The sequence below is a fragment of the Solanum stenotomum genome, chromosome 10 (assembly GCF_019186545.1).
Source record: "Solanum stenotomum isolate F172 chromosome 10, ASM1918654v1, whole genome shotgun sequence".
NCBI lineage: Eukaryota > Viridiplantae > Streptophyta > Magnoliopsida > Solanales > Solanaceae > Solanum > Solanum stenotomum.
The window spans coordinates 54,838,851-54,866,270 of record NC_064291.1 but is presented as its reverse complement, the minus strand read 5'-3'; the positions used below and the strand labels follow the sequence as shown (position 1 = coordinate 54,866,270).

At 33.4% G+C, this 27,420-nt stretch overlaps 2 protein-coding genes across 3 annotated transcripts; one reads left to right on the top strand and one right to left on the bottom strand.

Moving 5' to 3' along the window:
* Positions 1 to 11,218: 11,218 nt before the first annotated feature.
* LOC125841853 (uncharacterized) lies at positions 11,219 to 17,670 on the bottom strand. Its single transcript, XM_049521037.1, has 14 exons — positions 17,397 to 17,670; positions 17,238 to 17,285; positions 16,817 to 16,877; positions 16,677 to 16,709; positions 15,408 to 15,532; positions 15,192 to 15,326; positions 14,844 to 14,920; positions 14,445 to 14,689; positions 14,241 to 14,297; positions 13,997 to 14,165; positions 12,600 to 12,657; positions 12,443 to 12,528; positions 12,288 to 12,344; positions 11,219 to 11,585 (listed from the first exon to the last, which is right to left on the bottom strand). Exons 1-14 carry the CDS (start codon positions 17,554 to 17,556, stop codon positions 11,508 to 11,510), a joined length of 1,389 nt encoding a protein of 462 aa, XP_049376994.1. The 5' UTR covers positions 17,557 to 17,670; the 3' UTR covers positions 11,219 to 11,507.
* Positions 17,671 to 20,542: 2,872 nt separating this feature from the next.
* On the top strand, positions 20,543 to 27,252 carry LOC125841454 (plant UBX domain-containing protein 8). Of its 2 annotated transcripts, none has more exons than XM_049520590.1 (11): positions 20,543 to 20,796; positions 23,659 to 23,720; positions 23,883 to 24,471; positions 24,553 to 24,636; positions 24,708 to 24,820; positions 25,026 to 25,227; positions 25,331 to 25,546; positions 25,623 to 25,754; positions 26,128 to 26,271; positions 26,359 to 26,415; positions 26,921 to 27,252. In XM_049520590.1, the coding sequence occupies exons 1-11, from the start codon at positions 20,713 to 20,715 to the stop codon at positions 27,026 to 27,028; spliced, it is 1,791 nt and encodes a 596-aa protein (XP_049376547.1). In that variant the 5' UTR covers positions 20,543 to 20,712; the 3' UTR covers positions 27,029 to 27,252. The 2 variants fall into 2 exon arrangements, with proteins under 2 accessions (XP_049376547.1, XP_049376546.1); XM_049520589.1 differs by having other exon boundaries at positions 25,017 to 25,227.
* The last annotated feature ends 168 nt before the right edge of the window (positions 27,253 to 27,420 follow it).

Genomic DNA, 27,420 nt, shown 5'->3' with positions numbered 1-27,420 from the left:
GAAAAAGACCAAATTCTGAATGGATTGCTTAAGAGGATGACACAGATGGCTCAACTGCCTTTTGGCCTTAGGCTTATGTGGAGGTGCAGAATAATGACAGCTCAATTTGACTCTTAGTTTGAGCTTTTTTTAAAATAAAAAATAAAAAATTAGTACCAACTCTATAGATTAAGATAGATAATGAAGTCAAATTCTCTGGACCTTGTTAAGTAGTAGGTTTTTTTAATAGCTTAAGAGTAAGCGACTTTTTCTTCTAAGTATTTTTTTACCTTTTTTTTCTCATCCTTTTGGGGCTTCTAAGAACCGACACAAAAAGGTCCTACTTGTCTTGATGGTGTAAAGCACAGATCTGTACTGGGGACCCACCTATTTAAAAGCCAAAATCTCTCCACCTGGTGTCATTTTTTTTTTTTTAGTAAAATGCAATTCCCGTAAAAAAAAAAAATGTTTCTTTAGTTTTACCCAAGAAATCCACAGTAAATGGTTTGATTTTTATTTTTGTTGGTATAATTATTTGGTATTCGAAATATATTTCTCTCTGTCCAACAATACTTGTCTACTATTGACTTTGCACAATTCTTAAAAAACTATAAATAGAAGGGTAATTTTACTATATTATCCTTCAAATATAATAAATACAATATCTTGAAAAATGTAATATAGAAATAACTATAATTAATGATAAGGGTAAACTATGAATTAAGTGTAAAATTATTCATTAATTTCATAAAATAAACAAGTATTATTGGACATCTCAGAATAGTATAGTAAATAACTATTGTTGGACAAAAAGAGTACATGGCTCATTAATTTGAATAATTTTGAGTAGCTTCAATAAGGGGCATGAAGACATTATTTTTAAATTTAACTTAATTTTAAAATTAGCTCAGGATGATATGATTATCCAAGAACATATAAGACTATTATAACTCATTTCTATTGTTTGATAGATAAGAAAAAAAAAGTTAGTTTTAAATATGTTTATATGTGATCTAGCAAAATACTATGACTATGAAATTGAATATGTAGTGGGGGTTCAGAATTGGCGAGAGGTAGGATGTGAGATGGTCAAGGTGTAAAGATAACATAATGAGCCTAAAATGTAAGTTACAGAACTTGTTTTCTCTATTTACATTCGAAAAGTCTATCTCCTTATTTTTTTAAAAATATGACCTCCTTAACAAGATATTTTGAAATCAACAAACATAAAAAATAAAAATAAAAGTTAAAAATATTTTCCTCTTACCAAACACACCCTAAGAGTAGCATATGACTTTTAAACTTTATGCTGCAACCGGTCAAAGACACTAATTGTGAAATCGTGTTGGTCAGATAATTTATCCATAATCTTGTAATGCATGGTGCTTAAAAGTTACTACAACTTCTGGAGTTATTAACGCTTTTCCATACACTGCCTACTGTTGGTCTCCCTATATGTCGAACGTCCCCTGTTTATTTGTCTTTTCGATCACTCGATGGGCTTAGTCTCCACCAAACAAACCAACTCATGTAAGTATTAATAAAACATCGTCCAAGTACAATACTTGATCCGCACTGAACCTCCTCCTTCCTAACTTGGGGTCATTCTAAATTTTAATTAGAGACAAATTTAAGATCTGAAGTTCATAAATTTTATGACTATCTCAAGTTAATAATATAATGTAATGTAGATCCGCCTATGTGTGAAAGATTATTTTCACGATAGTTTTTATATTAGTTTTCTCATATATAGGCTAATTGATCAAAATCCTATTAAAATATCTTTCTTGTCTGATTTGTCATCGTTTAAAGTTTGTAATTGTTAGTTTTGAACTACATGACGGTCGTGTGATTTCGATCCTAACACTTTGAATCTATGATACCAACCACCTATAAGTTAAAAGGGGAAAACGAGAGAGGGAGCTTAGCTATATGATATGTAGAGGTAAGAGGTACCCCTTATTTGTGATGTGTTAGAATTGTGCTAATTGTGTATCTTTTGTTGAATACATTTTTATAGTCAAACTCGAACTTCACACCGATCGAGATGCTAGCGATTAAGATAAGGATAGAGAATTTTTTGACGGAGAGATTTGACCTTACGATGAGTGTGCTTGTCAGGGAGGAAATTAATTCTCATATTTGATTGGTTAAAATATTTTCTTAAAAAAAATAAATTCCTTAAAAATGATAAAAATAGGAAAATCATTGGTGTATGCATGTGTGAAATCCACTAGGAACTATATATTGTACGTTATTCTTTAAAATTAAAAATTAAAAAATCCATTGCCGGATACATTGACGAATTTTGGAATTCAATTATGGATATTCAAAATTATACATATGTATAGTACAGTCATCATATCTCTTTATATAACCGTCACCGATCACTATAAGTACATTTTGTTATACCTAAGAAATAAATTTTCCTTAAAACCATTTTTTAATATTATATTTTATCTGTCTATATATAATAGTATATTTTTTTGCCTATAACAACAACATTCATCAATATAACAGTACAAAGCGGATCCTGAAGTAAATTGTCATCCAAATAATAATGCAAAAGATAGTGAGCAAGACATTGCCCTTCTGGAAACTAGCCTTAGCACGTCAGTGTGGGTAAAGAGCACATGCTTTGGAATTTGGAAGCACTCAACTACCACCTGTGATATGCTCACACTATTAATAAGTACGTATATATATACTAGTACTATATAGTGGTGTCTTCTACATATCTTTACTTACAATTTATACGTAAATATATAGAGAGTATATGCGGGGACGTATCCAAGGGGTCACTGGGTTTACGTGAACTCATGCTCTCCTTCCGAGATCATATATAGTAGCGTTATACTTTTTTTTTAAATTGAAATATAAATGTGTAACCCCACCCTTGGAGTATTATATAATGCGATGATGACTGGGTGCACCTCTCTATGTGAGGTTAAAAATTTGAATTTTATATTTATGTTTTTTTTTTCTTTCTAAAATTCGATAACACTCCTCTAAGTGATTATTGGTAACACTTTTTGACATTATAATTAATATAAGAATTAAATTATATTAGTAGGAGGAGGAGAAGATTGAGGAAAAAGTTGTACCTTCTGTCTGTGCCGTGTGCATGGGGAAAGTATTATTTGAATGAAACTTAGGACAATGATCCTGGTCAACTGCCTTCAAACTAGTTCCCTCTCTTCCTAATTCAACTTCACTCCTACGATTAATGAGACCTATCTGCTTTCACCTGCTCGCATAGTCGAATTTAAAATTTAAAATTTTATATACGCAAGGTGTGATGCTTCCTTTGATCTTGCATGAACACTGAATATTTTGTGTATTGAGTTATCTTTTATATTAGGATAATTAGTGTCATGAGCTTACTTATTTTTTTTAGTTTTCCATCAAGTGTCAGTAATCATTTTGGGACCCAACCAATTAATCAGATTTGGGCTGTGAAGTTCCAGTTTAGGCCTTTAGGGGTAAATCGTTCCTTATCAAAGACAGTTTCGTTCACAGAGATCAAGCTCAAACTTGAGACTTTTAGTTAAGGATGAAAGTACCCAGTGAATAGTGAATGCAAGCTTTTATGTGTGAGTATTTAATAATAATCAGATTTAAGCTATATAACATGGCTTTGTTAAAAAAATTATATCATCAATTTAATTAAATCGATTATAGCAGATAACTATATTATTCTAATTTTACGCTACTAGTGTACAAAACTTAAAATATACTTACGTAATTATTCAACCACATTACTACTGAAATCATGCATGATGCAACAACTCTCAGGTGTTAAAAAAGCAGTCAAATTGGTTGCTGAATCTCCGTACCTACGTTGACCAAAAAAAAATTTACTTAGCTAGAGCCTAGCTAAGAGGTTCGTATGATTGTATCCAAACAAAAGCAAATTGAACAAAATAAGAAATTTGAAGATTTTGCATCCACTATTAGATTATAGAAATAGCGTCAACTGATCACATTATGTCTTATTTATAAAAAATAGTAGTCGTACTAGAGTTTTTACTTCCACAAGTGAAACTCCATGACTCTACAGTCTACACTGGAGTTTCACTTATAGAAATTAAAATTTTATAACTATGACTATTATTCAATTAAAATACGGGAGCCAAAAAAGTAGTTGTTTGTAAATTTTATCCCCATTAGATTAGGGGTCTTGAAAGAGACCATAATTCAAATATGTTGCATTTTTCCTGGAAATAATAGAATTATGAAAATGTGCATCAAGCTCTATGCATTTTGATCGACAATTATGGAAGCATGCATAAAGATAAAAAGGTGTATGTGGATCCCATGGGTAATCTTGGAAATGGTATTCCATACAAATAAATTTTAATTAAAATTTGCTCACATATTTCTCGTGGTTTGACTTTTGACTGGTTGAGTGCTAGTTTGAAATTTTTATATCGTTGGAGTATGAATACATATAGGTCTTGATCATTATAATATGGGGGAAGAAGTTTAATAAATATTCTCATATCATGTATCTAAAATAAGTCTTGATCATTATAATATGATGAATTGTGAGAATAACTATGTAAATTCTTGATGGTCCGAATTTATGTCTCAATCTATCTCTTTTAAATCACGATAAGACGTGACTCTAAAAATATCGATCTTAACCCCAAATTAAATATATTGAAGAAGAACTTATCAATAAACTATCCAAACCCCTAATCTGCAATCAATATGAGACTAATAAGGTCCTGTTATATGACCACTGTAGAATTTTATTAGAATTGAGTAATGTGAGTAATGATCATTGTGTTATGGTTATTTTCCTCACAATCTTGTCTTATAGTATACTAAGTCATAATCAATCTAATACAAAATCTTGCAATTTTTTAAATATATGTAGTGTTCATATATGAAGCATTTTCACACTATATATATTTAATTATTTGTAATGACAGGAGTAGAAAATTAATTTTGTTGTTTTTTATATCATCCGACTCAATCGTGATGATTGGATACATAAAATAGAGTCATTTGGAAAACTGGGTCGATTGTCAGATCTTATATTAACATTATTATTCAACACGTTGAGTGTCCTAGACTTCATATGATCAAACTTGATCAGTAAATTACCAAATTATAATGTAAAGAATATATACTGAATTATACTTGATTAATCACCATATAACTCTAATTTGTACTTTGTACGACTTGGGAATATGGTGAAAACATAATTATATATCAGAAATAATTGTTACATAGTAATATTTCTGACAATTTGACAAAAAACTAAAACGAAACAAAACTATGAAAGAGTACGATGACCATAAGGAACTATTTGGTGGGTGTGTATGAATATCCCTCATAGAAAAGAAAAAAAAAATTGTTTATAAGGTGATTGTTTTGGTCGATCAGTCAAATGTGTAACTTGTCTTTAAGAGTATTTTTAGATTGTTTTAGCTCAACAATTGATATTACAGTCAATAACGAATATGAAAATGGGGAATCGATGGTGTGGGGACCCAGTTTAATGCCTTTGCACATCTATGAGCGTGCGAGATTATTGAGTGTGTGTAAACAAAGTAAAGTAGAGGAGAAAAAGATTTACTTGCAGATAGTTGAGTGCTCTTAATGGTGTGAGGCGTTATGAAAAAAAAAACATACAAATTTAATTCAAAGAAGATAATATCATACCATATTAAACGCATCTTAGCTAGAGAAAAAAAAAAGCCAACTAATAAAGGAGGAAAAAATAGAGATAGATGGAGAGAAGAACTAAAGCACAATGTTGAGAGATTCTTGATATTAATAAATTCCCTTCTACCAGTAAAATAAGATAAAAAGATAAGGAAGAAATTTGAATCAGTACACTAAAATTAGAAAATAGCATATAATCCAATAGGTACTAGGGCATAAATTGTCCTACTGTCACTAGAATTAGAGTTTGACAATTTGTTCTGCTCTGCACGTTTTAATGATAGAAATATAATATAAGTTTCTGCTCTCCTCATACATGCATATATTATAAATTCACTAAAACAATTAAAAGAAAATCATTAGTTTCGCTGATTAAATAACACGAAAATTATAATATAAGAATTTGGGATTATGGACTTATATTTGAAGGTGAATACAAAGTAAGACTATTGAAATCCAAGTTATTTTGGTTTTTTAAGTGTTTTATTTTCGTATAAATTATTACATAGTGGAGAGTGGAGACCCGGTACAAAATAATATTTATGAAAATTACGATATAACAAATCATAAATTTTAGTACTTCTATATACCAGAATGGTTATGTCAACCAAAAGAGGGTATAAAATTAGTGCCAGTATTATTTTCTCGATAACCAAACGGTGTTTCTGGTGCCTCATTCACTTATGCACGAACATTTGCTTGTTGCATTAGAAAAATAATTTACTACGTTATGAAACTGATCTTACTAATTAAGTTAATGCAAGTTTATGTGCTGTTAATTAGAATACTATAATCAACTACACCATGTACTGATGATGTATGAATGAAGGTGAACCAGGTTTCTATTGGGAATAATACATAAGCATGACCCTTAACTTGGCATCAGCCGATAATTATGACCTTTAATTTTGGATGTGCACAAGTAGGCACTTAAACTTGTATAAAATTGAGCAAATCGACACATTCGTCCTACATGACACCCTACATGACAATTTTGTGTCCTACGTGGCGTCCTATGTGTATTATGTCATATAGGACAAGTGTGTCTACTTGTTCAATTGTATACAAGTTTAAGTGTGTACTTGTGCACATTCAAAGTTGAAGGGCATAGTAGTTCGTTGAAGCCAAGTTAACGATCATGTTTATATATTATGTCTCTCCATTGAGATGATTGAAATTTGTTCACCTTTAATAAATATTTCGAGTCCGAGGTTTTGAAAAAGAAAAATCATACTGGAGTATTGGCTCTAGAAGCTGACTTTGCAATATGACAATTCTAATTTAATCAGATTTTAATATAAATATTAAAATTTTAATAAAAATAAATTATGTAGTATACGAAATTAAATTTAGTCGGGCTAATTAAGCGAATATCGACGCCGCATAGGAGAACAACAAAAGAAGTGATCACACTACATAATATACATATATTTTATAATATAGTCATTTGTGGAGCCTTTTAGTGCCACGTTCACTCATCCACAACCATTAGTAAGGGCAAGCATCTTGTGTATAATTAATGATGAATTTATTTAAATTTTATAATTTTAGTTCTAACTTTAGATATGTGTCAAAAAAGTTCTTTAATAAATATAAATAATAAATATCAAACTCAACAATTAAATGACAAAAATAGAATTTGGAAGGTAAATCTGTAATAATTTACTCTTGAATTCTTCTATGATTTGATTCAGTATAAATATTATTAAGCATTGTTTAATTCTTTTTTTTGTTATTATGTTTTTTAAAAACTTTTTTCTTCTCATAATTAACAATTGTGTTTTTATAAAGACTTCAATTCCTCCCAATATGAACTTTAAAGTATATAATTTATGAAACCGAGGACATCTCACATGCATTGTACTATCGTAAAGAAATAATTTTACACTAGATGAGTAATTGAGTATATAATGAATAATCTATCTTGTTATTAATTAATAAACGACGAATTTTTTTTTTAGCGGCTGAGCACCCTGACAAATTAAGCCTAAGTGAACATTTCGAGTAGAATTAAAGGAACTATATAGAATTTAGCTATGAATAAAAAATTTAGTAAAGAAACTAAATGATGATACAATTAATTAATAACAATATTAATAAGGCTCTACTGAATTTGAGGACATTATAAACATTATGCTAAGATGATTGTCGAATTAAATTCTTTAATATATTTTATATATAGCAAGTTAGCAATACGTATAGTTCTTGGTGATCAAGCACTCAAGAACATGCATCATTTTGTGATGATAGATTTCACTTAAAAATAAACAATGACTATCTCCATAGATTCTGTTATTAAATTAGTGAGCGAAAAAATGTTCGGTGGCTATTCTCAGTATTTCAATATGTCTGTTTCTCACTATGGAGGCTTCTAGTGAGCTAGTTCTGTGTGAATAGGGTAGAAAGATTATGTTCTATAGTATAAATTTCTCATTGAATCACAGTGAAAAAAATCTTTATTTCTAATCGTGCCTATCCTCTCCAAACCTCACTAATATAAGACTACATTGTCAATGTTGTAGTTATAGTTGTTTTTACTCACTCGAGGTGTTATCTCATGAAAATTTCTTGATTAGATTGTCTGTGCTTATCGTACATATATCCAATTAATTAGTTATTAATTAAACTGATCAGAAGCCAAAACAACTTGTACAGTACTACATGCATATACTAAACATCGACCATTTCTTGATTAGTATGTCTGTGCTTATGGTACATATCCAAAAATAATAGTAATTAATTGAGTCTTAAAATACTAATTATGTTACATAAATTGAGAAGGGAAATATTAATTTAAAGTAATAAATCAGTAGCCGTCTACTTATTATCCAAGAAAGTGAAATTCAGAAATGTGTTAATAAAGTTTTGTTTAACACAGGAAATCAATCATAGACAACTGTCCAATTGAGCCTTTATGACATCTTTAGAGTCAAGAATGTAGAAATCATTTTTGAATCCACCATCTTCTTTTCTATTTACGTAGTAAAAATCACTTAAAGCATATTCCTTCCCTCTCAATTTTATTTATCGAATTTTGATTTGTTATGTAGTCAAAGAAAATAATATTTTTTTGAGTCATGTAATTTTAAATTAAAAATAAATGTACCAAAGAGTTTCCAAAAAAGAAATTAAATATATTACATGGATAGTTGAAATTAAATAGTTTTTTTATTAAATTCGAAGATAACTTGCAACTGCTATAACCTTTGTCATAGCCTTTGCCCTTCGAATGAGCACTTTGTGCAAACTAGCTAGGTAAAAAACCCCCATAACATAATAGCATGTAAACCGCACTAGGTCAACCCTATGCAACAGACTCTACTCAGAAGGCATTGAGAGGAGAATCGATTACGTGTCATTCGCATGACCACCCTCCAAACCATATAAATTAAGATGTAGAAAATAGTATTATACAATAATATATTCAGTAAAAAAATTTCAAAAAAATGAAATCTAAAAAGAATAAAGTGTATGCAATTCTTATTATTATTATCTCTTTGAGATAGAGAAAATTGTTTTGAAAAATCCCTCAACTAATATCATCAATAAGTATCATTATCTTCCCCGGAAAAATAAGTAAGCATACTTTTCCATATTGATTAAAAAATTGCTTAAGGTGATATCATGCATGACCTGATATAATAAACAAAACCTAGGGACCATAAACTTTGTTTCTTTCTTGTTAAGAATATAAGTCAAAAGACATAGATCAAGCTAAAAGGAAATACATTACTACTATACTCAATTACTTCATTTGCAATTTTTCATTTGTATATCACATGCTTTGACCCATTTTTAACTTGTATTTTTTACTTGTATACATTTTTTTATTCCATGTTGATGACATCAAAAGGGACAAAGCTATTAACTAGCAGACATTTTTTTGTTCCCCGGTACCAACCCCCCCACCCCCCACCCCCAACCTCTTTGCAAAACTTTTGTCACCTTTCAACTTTGTTTGTCTGTCTAGTGAAATTTGACAACAAGGGGGAAGGGGGGGGGGGGGGGGGGATGGGACTTTTTATCTAGACATACAAAAGCAACAATAGTATTTACAAAAAATAATATAATTTGGTAAAAGTAAACATTTCTGTTATTGTATGTAGCTTTTATGTATTTTGTATGTTGTTTATTGTCATTGTATATCTGCTGATATATTGGACATATTCGACATAGAACATATTGTTCTTCATCTTCTTTTAAGTTAAAATCTAAAATTCTAATCAAAACATAGTCTATTCTTCACCAAACTACCTCAAAATTTTGTTTGTCTAATTGACAACAAAGAAAACAAAAAAGAGAAAAATTCATAAATAGCTTTTGTTTAGAGCGTGATTAAAATATGTGACTACAGTTAACGTATTTACGAAACATAGCTACAATTATTACATGTCAGACATAAGAGTTGTATTAGCGAAAGAAAAAAAAAGCTTTACCTAATTAGACAAACATCTCTACTACATCTACTAAATCTTCTCGACAATCCTTGTGCCCTTTCCCCCTTGCTCTCTCAATGCACGAATACATTGATGAATATATTTGTGCATTTTATTATAATATACATGTATCTATGCACAAATACACTAAATATATGATACTAGATACCCTGATGAAATTGATATGGGATACACGAGATGAACTTGATATCAGATACACTGGATGAAATTGATTTTGAATAGAAAGATACATGAAATTGATATTGGATATACAAATACATAAGATTTGTGAAACTCAAATAAATTTTGAAATATAGATACATAGTGAGAGAGGCGAGCGAAATAGGGTAAAGGCAAGTGAGAGAAGAGAGGGACAAGCTAGATAAGTTAGAGGCGAACGAGAGAGTCAGTATATTCCAAATACATGCAAATCATGCTTGAATATAATGTATCTAAAACAAATTGCACCTAATTTAACCTGCATCTATCTAAGCCCATCAGATACATGTATATAGCGAACAAAAAGTGGTACGAAAGATAATTTGTTAAACTACTGTGTCTGAACATAATTACGATTTAAACTAGCAGAATTTGTGTTGTTTCCACAAGAAAATATCATTCTCCGGTTTGCAGTCCTACAGATAATTGGGCTGACGGAATAAAGTCAGCCCAATTATGATTTTGTGTATTTTACTTGGATTAGGCAATAGTCATCTTAACCAAAAAGGCACAATTCAAATAGTTGTCTTCTAACTAGTGCTACTCAGTGTCTCCTTATTTTGTTCTAGTATATCGACGTGAGAAAAATGTACTAATAAGAATGAGACTGAGGAGTGGTAAAATGGGTGAAGGAGCAAATGAAGATAACTCGAATGAAGAATCTTTACCATTCTAAAATAGCAAGACGAGTGAATGAAGATGTTGTAAGCAAGTGAATACTTTTTCCATGGAGAGACTAGGAATAGCATAGCAAAGTGCATCTAACAATTCTTGCTTAGAGTATCTCTTTTTCATGCACTGCTTTCTCATTTTGCTCCGTGTCCTTTAGACAATATGTCGACTGGGGTCAGGCTAGGCAATAAGCAACGCCATTATTGCTAAGCTCCATCAAGCCATGTATCAATTGATGAGAATAGAATCAAGCACATAGTAAATTATAATCGATCAGAGAGATTACATTAGTATACAACTTGCGTGTAAAAGCCCGAATTCAATGGTTCGGTATGAGTTATCGCGTGTTATGACACATCCGTTAAATGGCCATTCCATAGGCCATAAGCAGAAACTCTATCATGGAAGCAAACTCGGACACAGTTAAGTTGCAAAGGAGTTGATCTAAAGAAACTGCAACCAACGGCAATATGGATCTGTCTGGCCAAAAAATGCTCACTCCTATATAGTGTTTAGATCTCAAGCTTATGTAGCTGCAACCAACTTTCTGATCTTTCTGTCATGGTTCAACATAGCACTCACACTCTCAACAACCAATATAATCTGCACAGGTAAGAATATATAACATCAAAATAAACAAATATACATGAGGAGCAGGGTCCCAAAAGCTAGGGTGTGTGATTATGCAATTTGAATGATCTGCTGAAACTCCATAGAACAAAACTGCGCAAGGGAGTCCAGCTAACCTCAGAAGAGACTAGTCAAATTATCAACTTAAACAACAGGGATTCAAACCTCAGAAATGATGTTACAACATGAATGACTTACTGCTTCCTATATATTCAATGTCTAGACAACTTCTCTCTGATTACTGCATTGGTAAGAGCAGGTTTAAGGGCTTCAAACTTAATGCTCAATGTCCACAGAAAGGCGTGACCTACAATGTCCTCACATGACTGGTTTCTTGCTTAAGAAAAGATGAAGGCAAGAATGTGTTGCCCTACTGATAGAATAAGGTGATTATAGAAGTAGTACATTTAGATTAGCAAGCAAAACCATGATTACACAACCTTCTTATCTATGAGGAAGCCATGTCACTCTACTAGAACACCATTAGCTGTCAAGCATAGTATTCCATGACAAAGACAGAATACAAAGTAACACCAGCAGGTTTTGAATAATTAATACATGAAATGTCTCGCAGGTCAGATATCAATTGATTTGACCCGGAACTCTCTTAATGCATGACATGTTTCACAGGCCATACATACCAACAAATATTCCAGTATAAGTACAAAAGCAAACCTGGAAGCAAGCATAAGCCATTCCTGTTGCAAAGTAAAAGTTGGCATTGCCAGTACCCTGCAGAGGTAGTAATTATTTGAATAAGCACCTAATGCATATCTGGCTTTACCTTAATGTTTAAAATACACTAGGAGCAATAATGCATAAGCATATACCCTCCATATCCACAAGTTGTGCATCACAGGACTAAGAAGGGAAACTCCAACAAATCCGCAGAAGAGAAAGAAGGAAAACTGCATTTCTGCAATGAGTATAATGGTCAGATATAATCCAGTTAGGACCGTAATCAAGTGAAAAGGGTAAGCTTAGTACCTGCTAACTCATTGAAAAACAAAGCTAACAAAGCCAAGTACAGAGCTGAGTCCCCAACCTGATCAATTTTGAACCAGGTTAAGCAGGAGTCGAGATATGATCATAATGTATTGCAAAAAACACAAGCAAATACAATACTGAGCAATTTATTCGACTTGATGAAAGCTAAGACTAGTAAAACTGATACAACCATTTATAACTTTGAATAAGTTTAGCACAGCTACAAGAGATAGTATCTGATAGTTAACCAATCATGCTAAGCATTTGTAAAAGCAGTTTATGCTTTGTCAAACAAGGTAAATCTCAGAAACATAATTTCAGAATCAGCCTAACATATAGGGGTGTAAATGGGGTGGGGCGGAGCAGGATAGGGCAGGACAAGCCTTGATCCACTAAGATTTCAACCCACCCCGCCCTGCCCTATTTAACAATTTCCATGATTTTGCCCTGCCCTACCTGGCTCTGCTTAGACCCGTCTTGCCCCACCCCATTTAATTTTTTTTAATCCAGATATAGTCCACATAGAATTTAAAAATGTGAAGAAGCACCGGGAAAAAAAAAATGATAACTCGTAAAGGAATTTTACTGTGCCTTAACTTCAAATTATCAAATCTTTGACCCAAAAGAATCCAAATTATTTGTTGCTTCCTAGATTAGTGTTCACAGTTATCAGTGTAAACTGTGAATAGAGTACTGGTGTATAATGATTATAAGTTACATGAAGAACATAAAAATGGACTGCTAGTATATTTTCAAATTCCATACCATTCCTAGCTACAAATGCCAATGACCGATAATGAGAAAATCAGAACCCATCATCTTGACCTGCACCTGCCCCGCCCTGTTATTTATTTCTTAAGAATAAATTTACCCTGCCCCGCCCTACTTAATTGCTCGCTCCATGTCCCGATAAGGACGTAATCTGCCCCGCCCTGCCCCTGCCCCATTGTCATCCATACTAACATAGAAAGATACATGTATGACAGCATCATGACTGAACCAAAAGTGTCAGACAGACTTCACAACTAGATAAGAGTTACTAGATGATAAATTCATTATCCTACCGACAATGGAAAAATCAAGAAACTCCCAACTACACAGTCTTCACACATCCTCTTACAAAAGGGGACTGCAAATTGTAGAATGATCACCCCACCCAACCCCCGCAAAAAAAAAAGGGAAAAAAGAATCACAAACATGATTCCAGTTATCCTGAAGACGTCATAATTTCACATATTGACAATTATCTCACGATGTAAGAGATTGAAGTGCTCAATCTTCAAACACCAAATTTAAATTTTTTAAATATTCATGAGTGAAGTGAAATTCAGGAAATAGAGATCTGTAATGGATAGGATTTAGGCATTAAAGATTCACTTAGGAAATAGAGTACTCACTGAAGGATAGGGTTTAAGCATTGAACAGATTGCCATGTAAACAAAAGCCAAGAAACACGGCCGGTGCTTTAGCCTTATGGCCAGTGGCAGTATCATGAAAAGGATGTTCACATGAAAAACAATCAGAAAGAAATCTCTGAAAAATTCAAAGACCTCAGCAAAGAAGTACCTGCAGCCAAGATGCACAAAGAGGTTACTGAAAAAAGAGACAATTCATGGAGAAAGCAATTCTATAGTCACTTACCACAAGACACCTATGTTTGGAGACAAATCTTTAACAGTAAGAATAAACCCATAGGTCCTGCAAGTGAATAAATGATCCAGAGCTAGTAAGTCTTGGCTACATGAATCCTTTCTATCAATATCCCTCCTTTTAAACTCAGATCAATTGAATATTTAGAAGTGAAGGTTGTCTAGGCAATGACGAGCACAAGAAAATAACTAGTACCTGTTAAACATTTCTGAAAGGCCACCATAGTTTCTCATAAAGATGCCACACAAAACCAATGTATATAAGGTCCAAATAAAAACCCAGACAAAGAAGAGTCCAACTGGTCTCCATGAGAATTTTTTTTGTTCTGATAAGCCATTTACCACCCGGCCTTTACTTGAGTTGTCGCCTTCGTCTTTCTTATACATCAGGAACAATTTCCTTGGGGTTGCATCTGGACCATTACCTAACAGCAAGATTACCTGGAACGAGAAGAACCTAATAGAAATTAGAAGAACTCATAAACATTGATGTTCACAAACTAAAGAAGACAGACTTAATAGGTATTTCCACTCTTTCCTTTTAAACTTAAGCAATATTTCAGCCTTTTATGACATTATGACAAGAAAAACTTACAGGTATAATCAGAATTGTCGGATAGAGAGACAAATGAGATGCTACAACCCACCCAAAAGCTGCCAATGGGGCTACTCCTGTACACGAACGAGTTAATTAATCAGTTCATATACAAGCACCATAAGAAATTCTCTTTTTGAAAAGGAAAATGAAAAGCTATATTCACTACAACAAGATGAAAATCATAGAGTATGTCCTATCAAGAGCACCAAGAAGGAAGGAGCAAATATGCTAAGTTTCCCCTTCAATGAAAGCAAATATGAAGATAAATGGAGTGGCGAGGAAACTATATAAAAAGAAGAAAAGAAAAAAATCACTAACATATAAAAAGGATAATTGACTTCTTACGGATGCAGGCTCCATAAAGTGACAAGATAATAAAAAGATTTTCCACAGGGGTTGTATTGAAACCCACACATGTGACTATGGCTAAGGGGTTCCACAAGTACACAAGAGCTGCAATGTCCTCTGATGGTAGAATCTCTGAAACAAAAGAATGGTAGTTATTGCATCATTAACTAGTGAAGAAGCAAATAAATTTCGGCATTAAAGCTGAATATTCACCAGAAATTTCAAAGAGCTTCCCCAAACCCAGCGATTTTAATCTCTCACAATATGCCATGCGAAGTTTAAGGCCAATTGCCCGGATTAACATGGCAGAGATGAAATCTGCAATCACAGAAACGAAACTATATCCAAAAATTGGTTGAATGTCCATGTGACTTCATAATTTTTAAAGAGCTACTCAGAAATAATGCTGCATGAGGAATTAACAGATAAAACCCAACATGAGATCTTTTCTATCTGCAAATTTTATAGTCTCAGGCAAGATTAACAGGACAAAATATTATTCAGCACTGATGACTGAAGTAATGCAAAAATGGAAACATGTTACATGCAGGTAACTCGTTTCAAGCTGTATGACGTCTGTCTCATGTTAAGTGTGTTCTCTGTTTTGGTTTGTCCAAATGAGTCTAATTTCTCCAAAGGAAAACTCTTTGTACACTCTAAGAAACTTAATTTTTTTTTGATAACCATACTCTATAATACCTTTTCATCATCATTCTACTAAAAGCACATTCAGTCACCCCACCCCACACACTTATCTGGAACTTCTCTATTTAAAAGAAAATATGTAGGTAAAGAAAGAAAGAATTAAGTGCTATCAAGTGATGATGATGAAAGCAGTATACAGCAAACCAACTTTTGTGCTTTAAGCAGTTCTCCTGAGGAAATAACAAGAACCATAGCAAACAAGCTTTTGTTATAATTTACAAACAGCTCCCCGAAGTTTCAAGGAAGTCAACCAACAATCCTTCTTGAGAGTGCAGGTATACAAAGCTACTCAGAAGTCAGAATCATTACTCTTACTTGGATCTTCTGGAAAGAGCTTAACTGTTTACACTGAATGCTTTTATTTAGTTAATTATACAGTAAAACAGGGTAATGATCATCACCCTTCCATCTCCATGCGCTTCTTGTACTCCTCACCACATTTAATTGATATAGTGACAGCTAGGGACAATGAATATAGAATCAAGAATAAAAGAAAATGCCATTAATTAAAGTTCCTTAGAAAAACATTAACAAACCCATTCACACGATAATCACTGTATGATCTTTAATACAATGCAGCCATTAAAGATTCTATAGTAACCAATCATTTTTTTCCGTGTAGGAGTTAGCAAGAAGTTCTTTAAATGTTATTTCCAAAATTCAATGATGTACGAAGTTAACACTTAACGAGTGCAAAGCTTAATTATACATCCACGCCAATATATATGCCTTAAATGAGTATTTGTATTTTTGTGGAAAGCAAGAAAGAGATAATACCTGCATAGAAGATGATAAGGCTGTCCTTCAATTCTACCAATGACATCAAGAACAAACAAAATAAGTCACAATAAAAGGAAAAAATCAACAACAGAGTGTGAACGTATGAACAAATGCTTAGCTGAAGCTAAATATTTTACTTCTTCATTGTAAGCGGACCGAGAACCGAGAGCAAAAGCGGTGAACCATGATACATAGAACCTTCCAAAACAATCAAAATCAAACATCAAACATCAAACAAGTGAAACTCTGACCACATCGAATTAAACAATCATGAAAATAAAAAATACTCCCTCCCTCAGTTCACTTTTACTTGTCATGTTTGGCTTCTCGAAGTCAAACCATATGAACTTTTACCAATACTTTAAGATGGAATTTCATCAAAGGATTGCAACTTATATGTTTAGATTATCTAAAATACAAATTTAACATATTGAAATAATCTAATTCAACTTAGCTCCGAATATTAGTTAAATTGACTTCTTATGCTAAATATGACACTTAAATGAACGGAGGGTGTATTAAGCTTCACTTGAAAGTATAGAAATATAGGAAACGTACCGGCATACGGCGACATCGATGACTGCGTTAACCAGTAACCTTCTGCCACTGTCAAGAGTAAAAAACAAAACCAAAAAAAAAAAACAAGTTAATCAAAATACTTATACTTATACATGGATGTTCTGTATGAATAATTATGAATTCCGGAAAGGTGAATACGTCGGCGTAGACTGGTGACCGGAGTGGAAACTTCTGGACGAGTAGCTAAGTTAAGGTTTTTGGGGAAGTAAATGAGAACTAATCTGAAGATCACTGATGCTACTGCCCATCTCCAAAAGTGTGGCTTCGTTTTCATATTCTTCTTCTCCTCCTCCTTCATTATTGCTACTGCACCGGAGCTTCCAGATCCAGCTCCAATGGCTGTGGTAGCAGAGTTGCAGCGAACGAATTTCGAACCGGAGAAATGCCCAACTTGTGACGACTCGTGTGGTGAATTTAGATGGGCTTTGGTCACTTAATTGGGCCTAGCGCGCGCAACATACTCATGGATAACCGATAGCATTACTATTTAAGTCATAGCCGTAGTTAGGGGTATTCATGATTTGATTTCGAAAAACTCGAAGAAATAATTAAATCGAACTAACAAATTATATGCATATATTTATAATATAATATTTTTTATAAATAATTTAAACATCTTATATATATATCAAATTTTATTTATAATTTGTTTGTGAAAACAAATGAGCCCAAGATAAGAAGTCCAACAAAAAGGCCAATTTGGATCCAAGTCCAAAACCAACAAAAATAAAATAAAAAGCAATAACAATCAATTTTAATTTCTTGTTGGTGGATAAAAATCAAACCTCTTCAAGGTTTGTAGGGTCATAACGAATGTCTGATGAATTGTTTGGTTATCCTTTGTTTGCTAATTAATTTGTTTTTTAATTTTCCATCTTGTGTTTGAATTTTATTTTTGTGTATGATTATTAATCGAACAGTCAAATCAAACATAATTAGAAATGATAATAATTAAACAGATAAATATAAATTGAATTATCTTTGATTTGATTTTAAATTTAAAAAATAATTAAAATAATTTAATTTTAATTTTAACAAATAATCAATCCGAATCAATCCATTAACACCCCTAAAATAAATAAGAGTATTTCAATCTGTAGAATTCCATTAAATAAACAATACCAAAAAAAAAAAAATCAAAATTGAGGATAAAAACTAAAAGGAACTTCAAAATAGGGGTGGAACACTCCTCTATTTTGGTGCCTGATTTTCCAAAAGTTTGGAAGAATATTTTCAATCTTTTTTTTTAAACAAATGCCTATTAAATTATATCTTATCAAAACTGTAATTTTGCTAAAGCATATAAAATTTATGAAGAACAGGAAAGTAGAAAACTCCAGTCAACTTTAAGACATGAAATATGATGCATAAATTGATTGATTCATTAAAAACATCTTTTTGGTATTCCTCCAAAAAATATTACATGAAATGATGATAGTTATCTCTTACTATTATTTTATTTATTATCAAAAAATGAAGCTAATAAAAGTTATTTAATATTAAAATCGTTGAGTTACACAATTTGATCGACATATTTGGAGACTATTATGAAAACATAACTCTTTCAAAATTATCATGTGGGATATATGCCAATAGGAATTAATTGACCAAAAAGAGTTATAAAATTAAAGCTTACCTAATCTTTATTCTTACGTTCAAATGGAGAAAGAGGAAGGAAATAACAAAGCAAAACTATTCATGTTTCATACCATAAAAAGGGATTTTGATATAAATCCAATATAGATAAAAAAAAAATAGTAGATGANTATATCTTATCAAAACTGTAATTTTGCTAAAGCATATAAAATTTATGAAGAACAGGAAAGTAGAAAACTCCAGTCAACTTTAAGACATGAAATATGATGCATAAATTGATTGATTCATTAAAAACATCTTTTTGGTATTCCTCCAAAAAATATTACATGAAATGATGATAGTTATCTCTTAATATTATTTTATTTATTATCGAAAAATGAAGCTAATAAAAGTTATTTAATATTAAAATCGTTGACTTAAACAATTTGATCGACATATTTGGAGACAGAGGCGAATTTAGGATTTTTCGAACATGGGTGCACCAAGTAAAATGTATTGAAGTGAGAATTGATCCTTAATCCTCAAGGCCAAAAGCTCAACATCTAACCATGTGGACCATTTAGACTTCTTGTAGTACGGGTGCAAGAATATAATATTATACAAAATCTTAAAAAATATACATATAAAATATCTAATTTTACGAAGAGACCACGGGTGCGGGTGCCCTATTTTTTGGCTGTAAATTTGCCACTGTTTGGAGACTATTATGAAAACATAACTCTTTCAAAATTATCATGTGGGGTATTTGCCAATAGGAATTAATTGACCAAAAAGGGTTATAAAATTAAAGCTTACCTAATCTTTATTCTTATGTTCAAATGGAGAAAGAGAAAGGAAATAACAAAGCAAAACTATTCGTGTTTCATACCATAAAAAGGGATTTTGATATAAATCCAATATAGATAAAAAAAAATAGTAGATGAATTTTTTTTTCCTGTGTCAATGTCATATTCTTAGTGAACCCGTTTATTTAGTACTCATAGCGGATAGAAAGTGACAAATATATTATGAAATTAATAAAGTGTATTTAAGCTGATTAAAATATCATAATTATGAAAACAACAATAATAATAAACGTATCTATATTGTTGGAAGACCGAGGAAGAGGATAGCAAAAATTAAAATCATGTGAGTATTTTCTATCGATATTATTAGACTATGTTCTTGTTTTACTATAGATTTTGAAAGTAAATTAAAAATATCACTTGTTCATTTGGTCAATTTTATCACAAAATTTCAAAAATTAATTAGAATATATTATCCACTCGCAAAATTCCAATTTTTTTCTAAAAAGTAAAAGAGATATATATTCAAAATAAGTTTCAAAACTCATTTTTTTCGAATTTTCTAATTAAAGGTTAAAGGTATTCTATTCGAATTATATTTCTAATATTTTTTTAATATCAATAATAGTGATTAGTGTTATATACTTATTTAAAAATAAAAATAGGGATCCCTTCACTTGGGAGCAAAGATTATTTTATTTCCTTTCTTCGAGCTTTTTGGTCCTACATTTATGCCAAATCACACTATAAGTCCCCAATCGACTTATTCCCCAAGATATCCAAATTTACAGTCAAGGGCCTTATAAACTTTTTTACGAGCAAAGTCGTGGAAGTTAAAGAACATTATAGAAGGAGCAAGCAATTTCACTTTATTTACTTGTAAGTCCCTCAAACTTCACCCTAATTTCTATTTCAATCCCTCTATAATTATATTCCTTCCTGCTCTTTCAGTTTCCCCCAAATACTATCTATCTATTTTACTCTTTCACGTTTCCTTCACAAATCAGTTGTTTACAAAGATCGGAGAATCTCTGTTTCTTCTGCAGAATTTTGGGGAATTTTTTTGTGGAAAAATGGCGAGACCTAATCAAGAAGAAATCGAGACATTCATGAGCATTACTGGTGTTTCTGAAGCCACCGCTATTCAGAAACTTGAGGTGATTTTTCTTTTTTTTGCAGTTCTGATTTACTGCGATTGTTAGCGGAAGAGTTTTCGGATTGTTTTTAGCTTATGATTATTGCTTAGTGTAGTACTTAATTGCTTGCAATTGATAATTTTTGTGCTGTAATCAATCATCTGAGGTTTATTGTGTTTGCTTGGTAAGTTACTTTTCTGTGTAAATTAATAGATTACTGTGATTGTATTGAGTTCCTGATTTTCATTCAGTTTAGTGTTTTAATGCCTAGAATTTATTCTCGTTTACTTAATTTTAATGAGCTACTTCAACTAATAAAAAAATGTAATCAGCTACTTCATCTGCACTTTTGCTTCCTATGATTCAAACTTATAGAACTTTGATCAACATTTTGAAACTATTTTAGTATGGTATTAGGAGAATTGTAACTAGAAGTATTTTTGTGTAGTTTTCGGATATCTAGATTTTTAAGAAAATAAATTTAGATAAGAAAACATTTTTTGAAGTTCTGGTTACTGAAGTTGCTAATCGGGGGATTTCAGATTGTCTGCAGTTCCTGATATTAGCTTCATCTAGTATTTTATTGTTTAGACATTAATGTTTGATTTGTGTAATCAGAACCACTTTCCACAGTCAAAACATTTGACACATTTTGTTTCTCCAAGCTGCCAACTAAGTGAATTCGATCTAAATATCTAATGTATTCTTTCACGATTTTGAAATGTGGAGAGTTATGTTTCTTAGTATGGATAAATCAACTGCAATTAAGCTCCAAAAGTTTGTCAAATTGACTCTCTACAAGCTAAAAATTCCAAACAAATTGGTTTAGAGGGAGTTAATTTTACTGGTTTTGTAGTTTGTATCATGATGTATATTTGGATGAATTGGATATGAACTGGACGAAGTGACTGATAACTTAATGCTGCTGATTGTGGGGCTTATTGCGGCAAGTGTAATGAGGAGAAGTTGGTTCTTGGCTGTTTGATACAGTTTATTCTTCAGGATCTGGAGAGAGGTCTCTATTTGGTTGTGGTGTTCAATTTTGCTGGTTTGTGTTTTCTAAATTGGAGCTATTTCATCTGTTGTAGAGTACTAGTGTTTTGTGCAGCCAAATATCATTTTACAAGATAAATAAGTTAGTAATGAGGGAGAAAACATTCGTACACAAGACCGTGTACCAAAAACTATAGAACCTACACAATTATATTGCTCTCTACAAATGTCACCCAGCTTTCTATACAGCAGCAACCTCAAAGATGCACCAGAGGAACTATGAATAAAAGTCTATTCCTTCCCTTATATGTGTAAGGGCTTGGGTGAAGACATGGATCACCTTCTTCTACATTGTAGGCTAGCTTCTTGCTTATGGTGTGAATGGTTTGGTTTATCTGGGTGATGCCAGGTTTTCTGAAAGAAGGTCGTGTAGTTGGGACTATGGAAGATGGAGGAGAAAATGCTGGGCATGGAGGGTTTCTCCATTAGCACTTGTGTGGATTGTTAGGAAAGAGAAACAAGAAAGCTTTTGAAGGTGTAGAGATTGATTTTGACAGTCGAGGAATAACCTCTTATTCCTTATTTCTTTTTGGTGGACCCATGAGGTTCCTCTTTGTAGAAGAGATTGGATGATGTTCATAGAAAACAATATCTTTTGTCAGTATCTTTTTGGGGTATGCAACAAGTGTACAGTTTTTTTTCCCAAACACTTCAATAGAATTATTTACCTTATTGACAAAAGGAGGTTATCGTCGAATGTATAAAATCATCTATGATGATCTAATACCTCGAGAGTTCCTTCTATTACTCTCTTTCCACAAGACCCACAAGTGGCTAGCGGCAAACATCCTGCAGCCAGACGTTATATGAGTTTTATTTAAATACTAGCTAATATATGTGTCCTTGTGGATTACTTTTGAATTTGATGGGTTTGTGCCTTAGGCATTCTGATAATCATCAGGAAAGAATTCTTGGAATCCCAAAGCCTTGAATTTGAAAAGAAAATCCCACTATTTTATGTAGACAATGATAGGTGATATTCCATAAAACCATGTTCTCATCTAGAACCCCCCTCCAAAAAAATAAAATAAGGCATGCCTGGCTATGGGTGAGTGCTCCACTCTATGTTCCTTTTCAGTCCCGTCTTACCGGTATAAGAGGGAGATGAATGGAGAGGTGATCTGGTCAAAACATACATGTGACGTATCAAGTTGTAGTCAAGAAAATGATAGAATTTCAGGAGAATCTAAGCAATGCCATCATGTCCTTTTGTCTTCTCTATATATTTTTGAGAAAAAAAATTGCGCGTGTAACTGAACTTAATGCTCATAGGATCTTGGTTCGCCTCCCCTGCCATACTCGATAGATCTAGAATCTACTGCAAGGAAATGATGGTAATCAAATTTTCATTTTCCCCCACAATTAATATTAAATTAATTAAGTACCATATTATCCTTCCGATACATGACCCATCTTTTGCTTAATCACTCCCCGCCACCTGGAATAAAGAAAGCCAAGAGTCTTGTAGTGGAAGCTTAAATGTACGCATGAAAAAACATCCGTGAGATGGTAGTTTTTGGTCGAGTGCTTTTCTTTCATCAGGTGTGTTTTATCTTTTTTTGAGAAAGCAGGTGTGTTTTATCTTCTTGAAGTTTGGTATTCTATTATCATCACACAGAAGTTACTAGACAATCTATTGATTGATATAAGGTTGGAGATGCACTTTAGTGTGTCTTTTGCATCTTTAGGACATATTTTGCAAATGTTCTGCCATTGTCATTACTCGGTGCTTGACATAAAAACCACTGCACTTGATATGGGAGCTCCATATATCTGTTCGTTTGTTCTTTGAATGGAGTAGTTTTCTTATCTTACATGTTGTGTTGATAGGAGCATGGCGGGAATCTGAATGAAGCTGTGAATGCACATTTCAACCAGGGGGACATCAATAGGTTAGTAATACATGTCCTTGGTCTCATTAGTACATCGTCCCTTGGTTCCCCCATTGAGCTTGTTTGGTAGCTGATTATTTCTTCTTCTTCCTTTAATTAATTTTGTCGGAAGCTATAATGATCTTACTTACTGTCAGTTGCTGATTGTTTCTAATTATGCAGAGTACATCCAGCACCTGTTGCTGCTGCTCCACACGAGGATGATATGGAAATAGATGATCCGATTACAGAGGAATTTCACAGACCTCCCTTTTCAGTTTTTTCCTCTTCTAGAAGTCCAAATGCTTTCTCTGTTCTTGATCCTAGTTTCACTCGAAGTGTGTTTGACACCGATCTTACAAGCCGTGCTCCATTTGTTTCACATCCAAGACAAGTAAGAGAGATCCCTATTGAGGTGAAGGATGGGGATGGACAATCTGGTCATTCTAGAAATGCTCCTGTTATTGAAGATGTTACAGACGCTGACCAGACCCAAGGCCCAGAAACTCGTGGGACTGTCATAATTGATGAGGACGATGACGATGACGAAGTAGTTCCAGGTCCTCTGGCAACACGTGCTGCCAGGCGTGATAGAACAAATGATGATATCCTTGGCGGTGACTCTACAGCAGTATTCTCAGGACCAAGTGCTCCTGGTGGTGATGTCTTGCCAGACTATGCCAATGATATTGAGGAGGAAATGGTTCGTGCTGCGATTGAAGCTTCCAGACGTGACGCTGAAATGTCGACCCAACAATTTGACGTCAACAGTGTATGTAGTGATATTGCTAGTTGTGATGTCCTTAGAGCTTCTTCCGCTTTCAGTCATTGATATTCCTTTGTCATGCTACAGGATCTAAGTGATCCAAGGCCTCAACCAAGGGAGTCTCATCTAGAGGATGTTCAACTTGCACATGCAGTCTCTTTGTCTTTGAAGGTTTCGTTTTTACTATTGCTATACTTTTTTCCTAAGCTGGTATTTCTCATGCTAACACTGAGGAAATTTAGGCTGCTGAGCAGGAGAAAGCGATGCATGAAGAAAGTAAAGCTATACCAGAATCAGAAGGTTATAAGCTAGCTGAAGAGAATGAGCATGGAAAATCAACAATTTCAAATGGAAGGTACTGGTTATTGTCTGTAATATTTTTTTTTGAAGATAAAATTTCTCTATGTATCTCTTTGCACATTGCTTACCCGTCGCACACTTGCAAGCGGGGCATCTTTGCTTCAACCTACACCTACCCTCATGTATGTACTTTGTCAGAGTAAAGAGAGCATGTTTCTGCATTTTTTGGATTATCTAACTAGTTTCCCCAGGCAATTTAGATCAGAGGTGGGGAGTTCATCCGTCCAAGATGAAGCTGAAGATTTAGAAGAGGAACCACTGGTTTGGCGCAGAAGAAAACCTATATCTTCAGGTTCTGAAACAGCTCAGGATGTCGAAGAACGTGTTGTTAGCCCATTATCAAGTCCTCGACAGAATCTTAATCACTCCCCAAGAAACAGTGCTGACTTCCAGTCTGATGAGGTATTTTTTTCGCTGTTTTAGTGGTAGATGTCTTCATACATAGTCATTTTGGCTCTGGACTGTGCATATGTTTACCCTGTACTTCCATATGATTTCCTTGAAGTGGGGTGGCATGTCATCCCTGGAGCATGATGAAGCTGTCATGCTTGAAGCAGCAATATTTGGCGGAATACCTGAGGGTACTGGGTATCGTTTGCCATCTGCACCTCATCAGCCTATTCAGAATGGTGCTGATGGACCTATGGGCCCCTATCAATGGCGCATGCCTCGTGCCCCATCTCCGTCTCTTGTGGCACAGCGTTTACTTCGAGAACAGCAGGTTAGCATTTTAAGCCCTCAGCTGCAATTAAATTTAGCTATTACTCACCTGATTCTGCTTCTAATATTGTACGTAGGATGATGAATATCATGCTGCATTGCAAGCTGATAGAGAAAAGGAATTGAAGGCCAAGCAAGAAGCTGAAGCTGCACTTGAAGAGAAGAGACTGGAGGAGGAGGAATTACAAAGGAAAGCAGAGGAGGAAAAGGTATAAAGCACCATATCTCTGGCCTAAAAAAGGGGGAAACAATAGGAACACTGAAACCCGTGCACTTTTGTCCCTCACAAACTTTATCAGTAATGTGGATTTCTTGTCATTCAATCTTCTTTTACTATCTGTTTTTACATCATTATTGTTCTTCAACACGATTTTCATTTTAGTTGAGTGATATGCCCCCAGCCTCTTTCTGTTTGTACGTGTCATAGGGTGTTTGTACATGCACACACAAAAATCTCATTTCTCCTTCTCTGTGATTGTTATTAAATTCGAAGGTATTGGTGAAACCCATATCTCATCTCTGTAGTAAGTAATGTCTAGATAATCCGATGACTTTAGAATCCCTGACTCAGTTATTGATCAGGAAATGGAGAGACAATTAGCAGCAAAAGAAGCTTCTCTTCCTCAGGAGCCCAAAGCAGATAACGAGAATGCTGTGAATCTTGTTGTGCGTATGCCTGATGGCAGCCGCAGAGGCCGACGCTTTCTCAAATCTGATAGATTACAGGTATATTGGTGTTCAGGTGACATGATTATTGCAGATTCTATGGTATTATTTTATGAATGATTAACTGGATCAACGTGTGCTTTGCAGTGTCTTTTCGATTACATTGATGTTGGCAGAGTGATCAAGCCCGGCACATATAGATTGGTAACTCTCTTTAACTTGAGAGTGGTATTTTCCTATTTGTTGGGGTTTGGATAATGCATGTTTTTAAACAAATGCTCCTCAGTCTGTTGCTCAAGAGTTGTTTCAACATTCAAAATTGTTAGGAACTTCCACTTTGACAGTAATTGTGTTTTGCGAAATAATTGTGTTGTAATGAGTTCATACACGTTTAAAAATGGTTGTGTACTTCATTTTTCTTGGTTTAGATAGTGTGGGTGGGTGGGTGTAGCCTAGTGATCAAGATATGAAGTGGGTTGAGAACCACGAGTTAGTTCAAATCCCAATGAAGGTAAAAACAATAGGTAATTATTCTCATCTGTCCAAGTCTTGGTGGACCGAGTTACCTGGTAATTGTGTTGGTGGGTGGTAGCAGGGTATCCCGCGAAATTAGTCATGTTGCTTGCAGTTTGTCTGTCTCGGACACCACAGCTATCAAAAAGAGAAACTGATGTTGAATATTTGCTAATTCAATGTCTACTACATGCAGGTAAGACCTTATCCAAGGCGTGCTTTCAGTGATGGAGAGAGTACCCTGTCTCTGGACGAACTGGGGTTGAACAGCAAACAAGAAGCCTTGTTTCTGGAGTCGATATAAGTCATTCACGTTGTAAAGTAGTTTCAGATCTCTTCCCAAAAAAATAGATTTATACATACATACATACGTGAAAATGGTGTTCATGGGTTGGTTTGTTTTGGTTGTTTATCATCGCTGCATATTTATCTGGTTGCTAGGGAGAACGCCATTGATGATCATGGTTAGTCGGGAGTATTCCAACGATTTATGGTGCTTTATATGTGGAATTAAATCATTTGCTTTTTAAAAATTGACAAAAATAGTATAAAGTTTATCAAGTGGTTATGACATAAGCTGGAACTTAATGAGCATTATGGACCAGCTTTTGAGAAATACGAACATACTACTTCTGGGTTCATTTTATTTGTCATGTTTTAATTTTTCACACGTCCCTCAACTAAAATGATTATTTT

Bases quoted from the DNA above. Each gene is read 5' to 3' on its own strand.
- LOC125841853 (XM_049521037.1), bottom strand. From the start codon at position 17,556: ATGAAGGAGGAGGAGAAGAAGAATATGAAAACGAAGCCACACTTTTGG. The intron at 15,327-15,407 runs GTGAATATTCAG...CTTTTGTTTCAG, and splicing joins GAAGCTCTTTGAAATTTCTG to AGATTCTACCATCAGAGGAC. The intron at 14,298-14,444 runs GTACTAGTTATT...ATTCACTTGCAG, and splicing joins CTTTCAGAAATGTTTAACAG to GACCTATGGGTTTATTCTTA.
- LOC125841454 (XM_049520589.1), top strand. From the start codon at position 20,713: ATGGCGAGACCTAATCAAGAAGAAATCGAGACATTCATGAGCATTACT. The intron at 20,797-23,658 runs GTGATTTTTCTT...TTGTGTTGATAG, and splicing joins CCGCTATTCAGAAACTTGAG to GAGCATGGCGGGAATCTGAA. The intron at 26,416-26,920 runs GTAACTCTCTTT...TACTACATGCAG, and splicing joins AGCCCGGCACATATAGATTG to GTAAGACCTTATCCAAGGCG.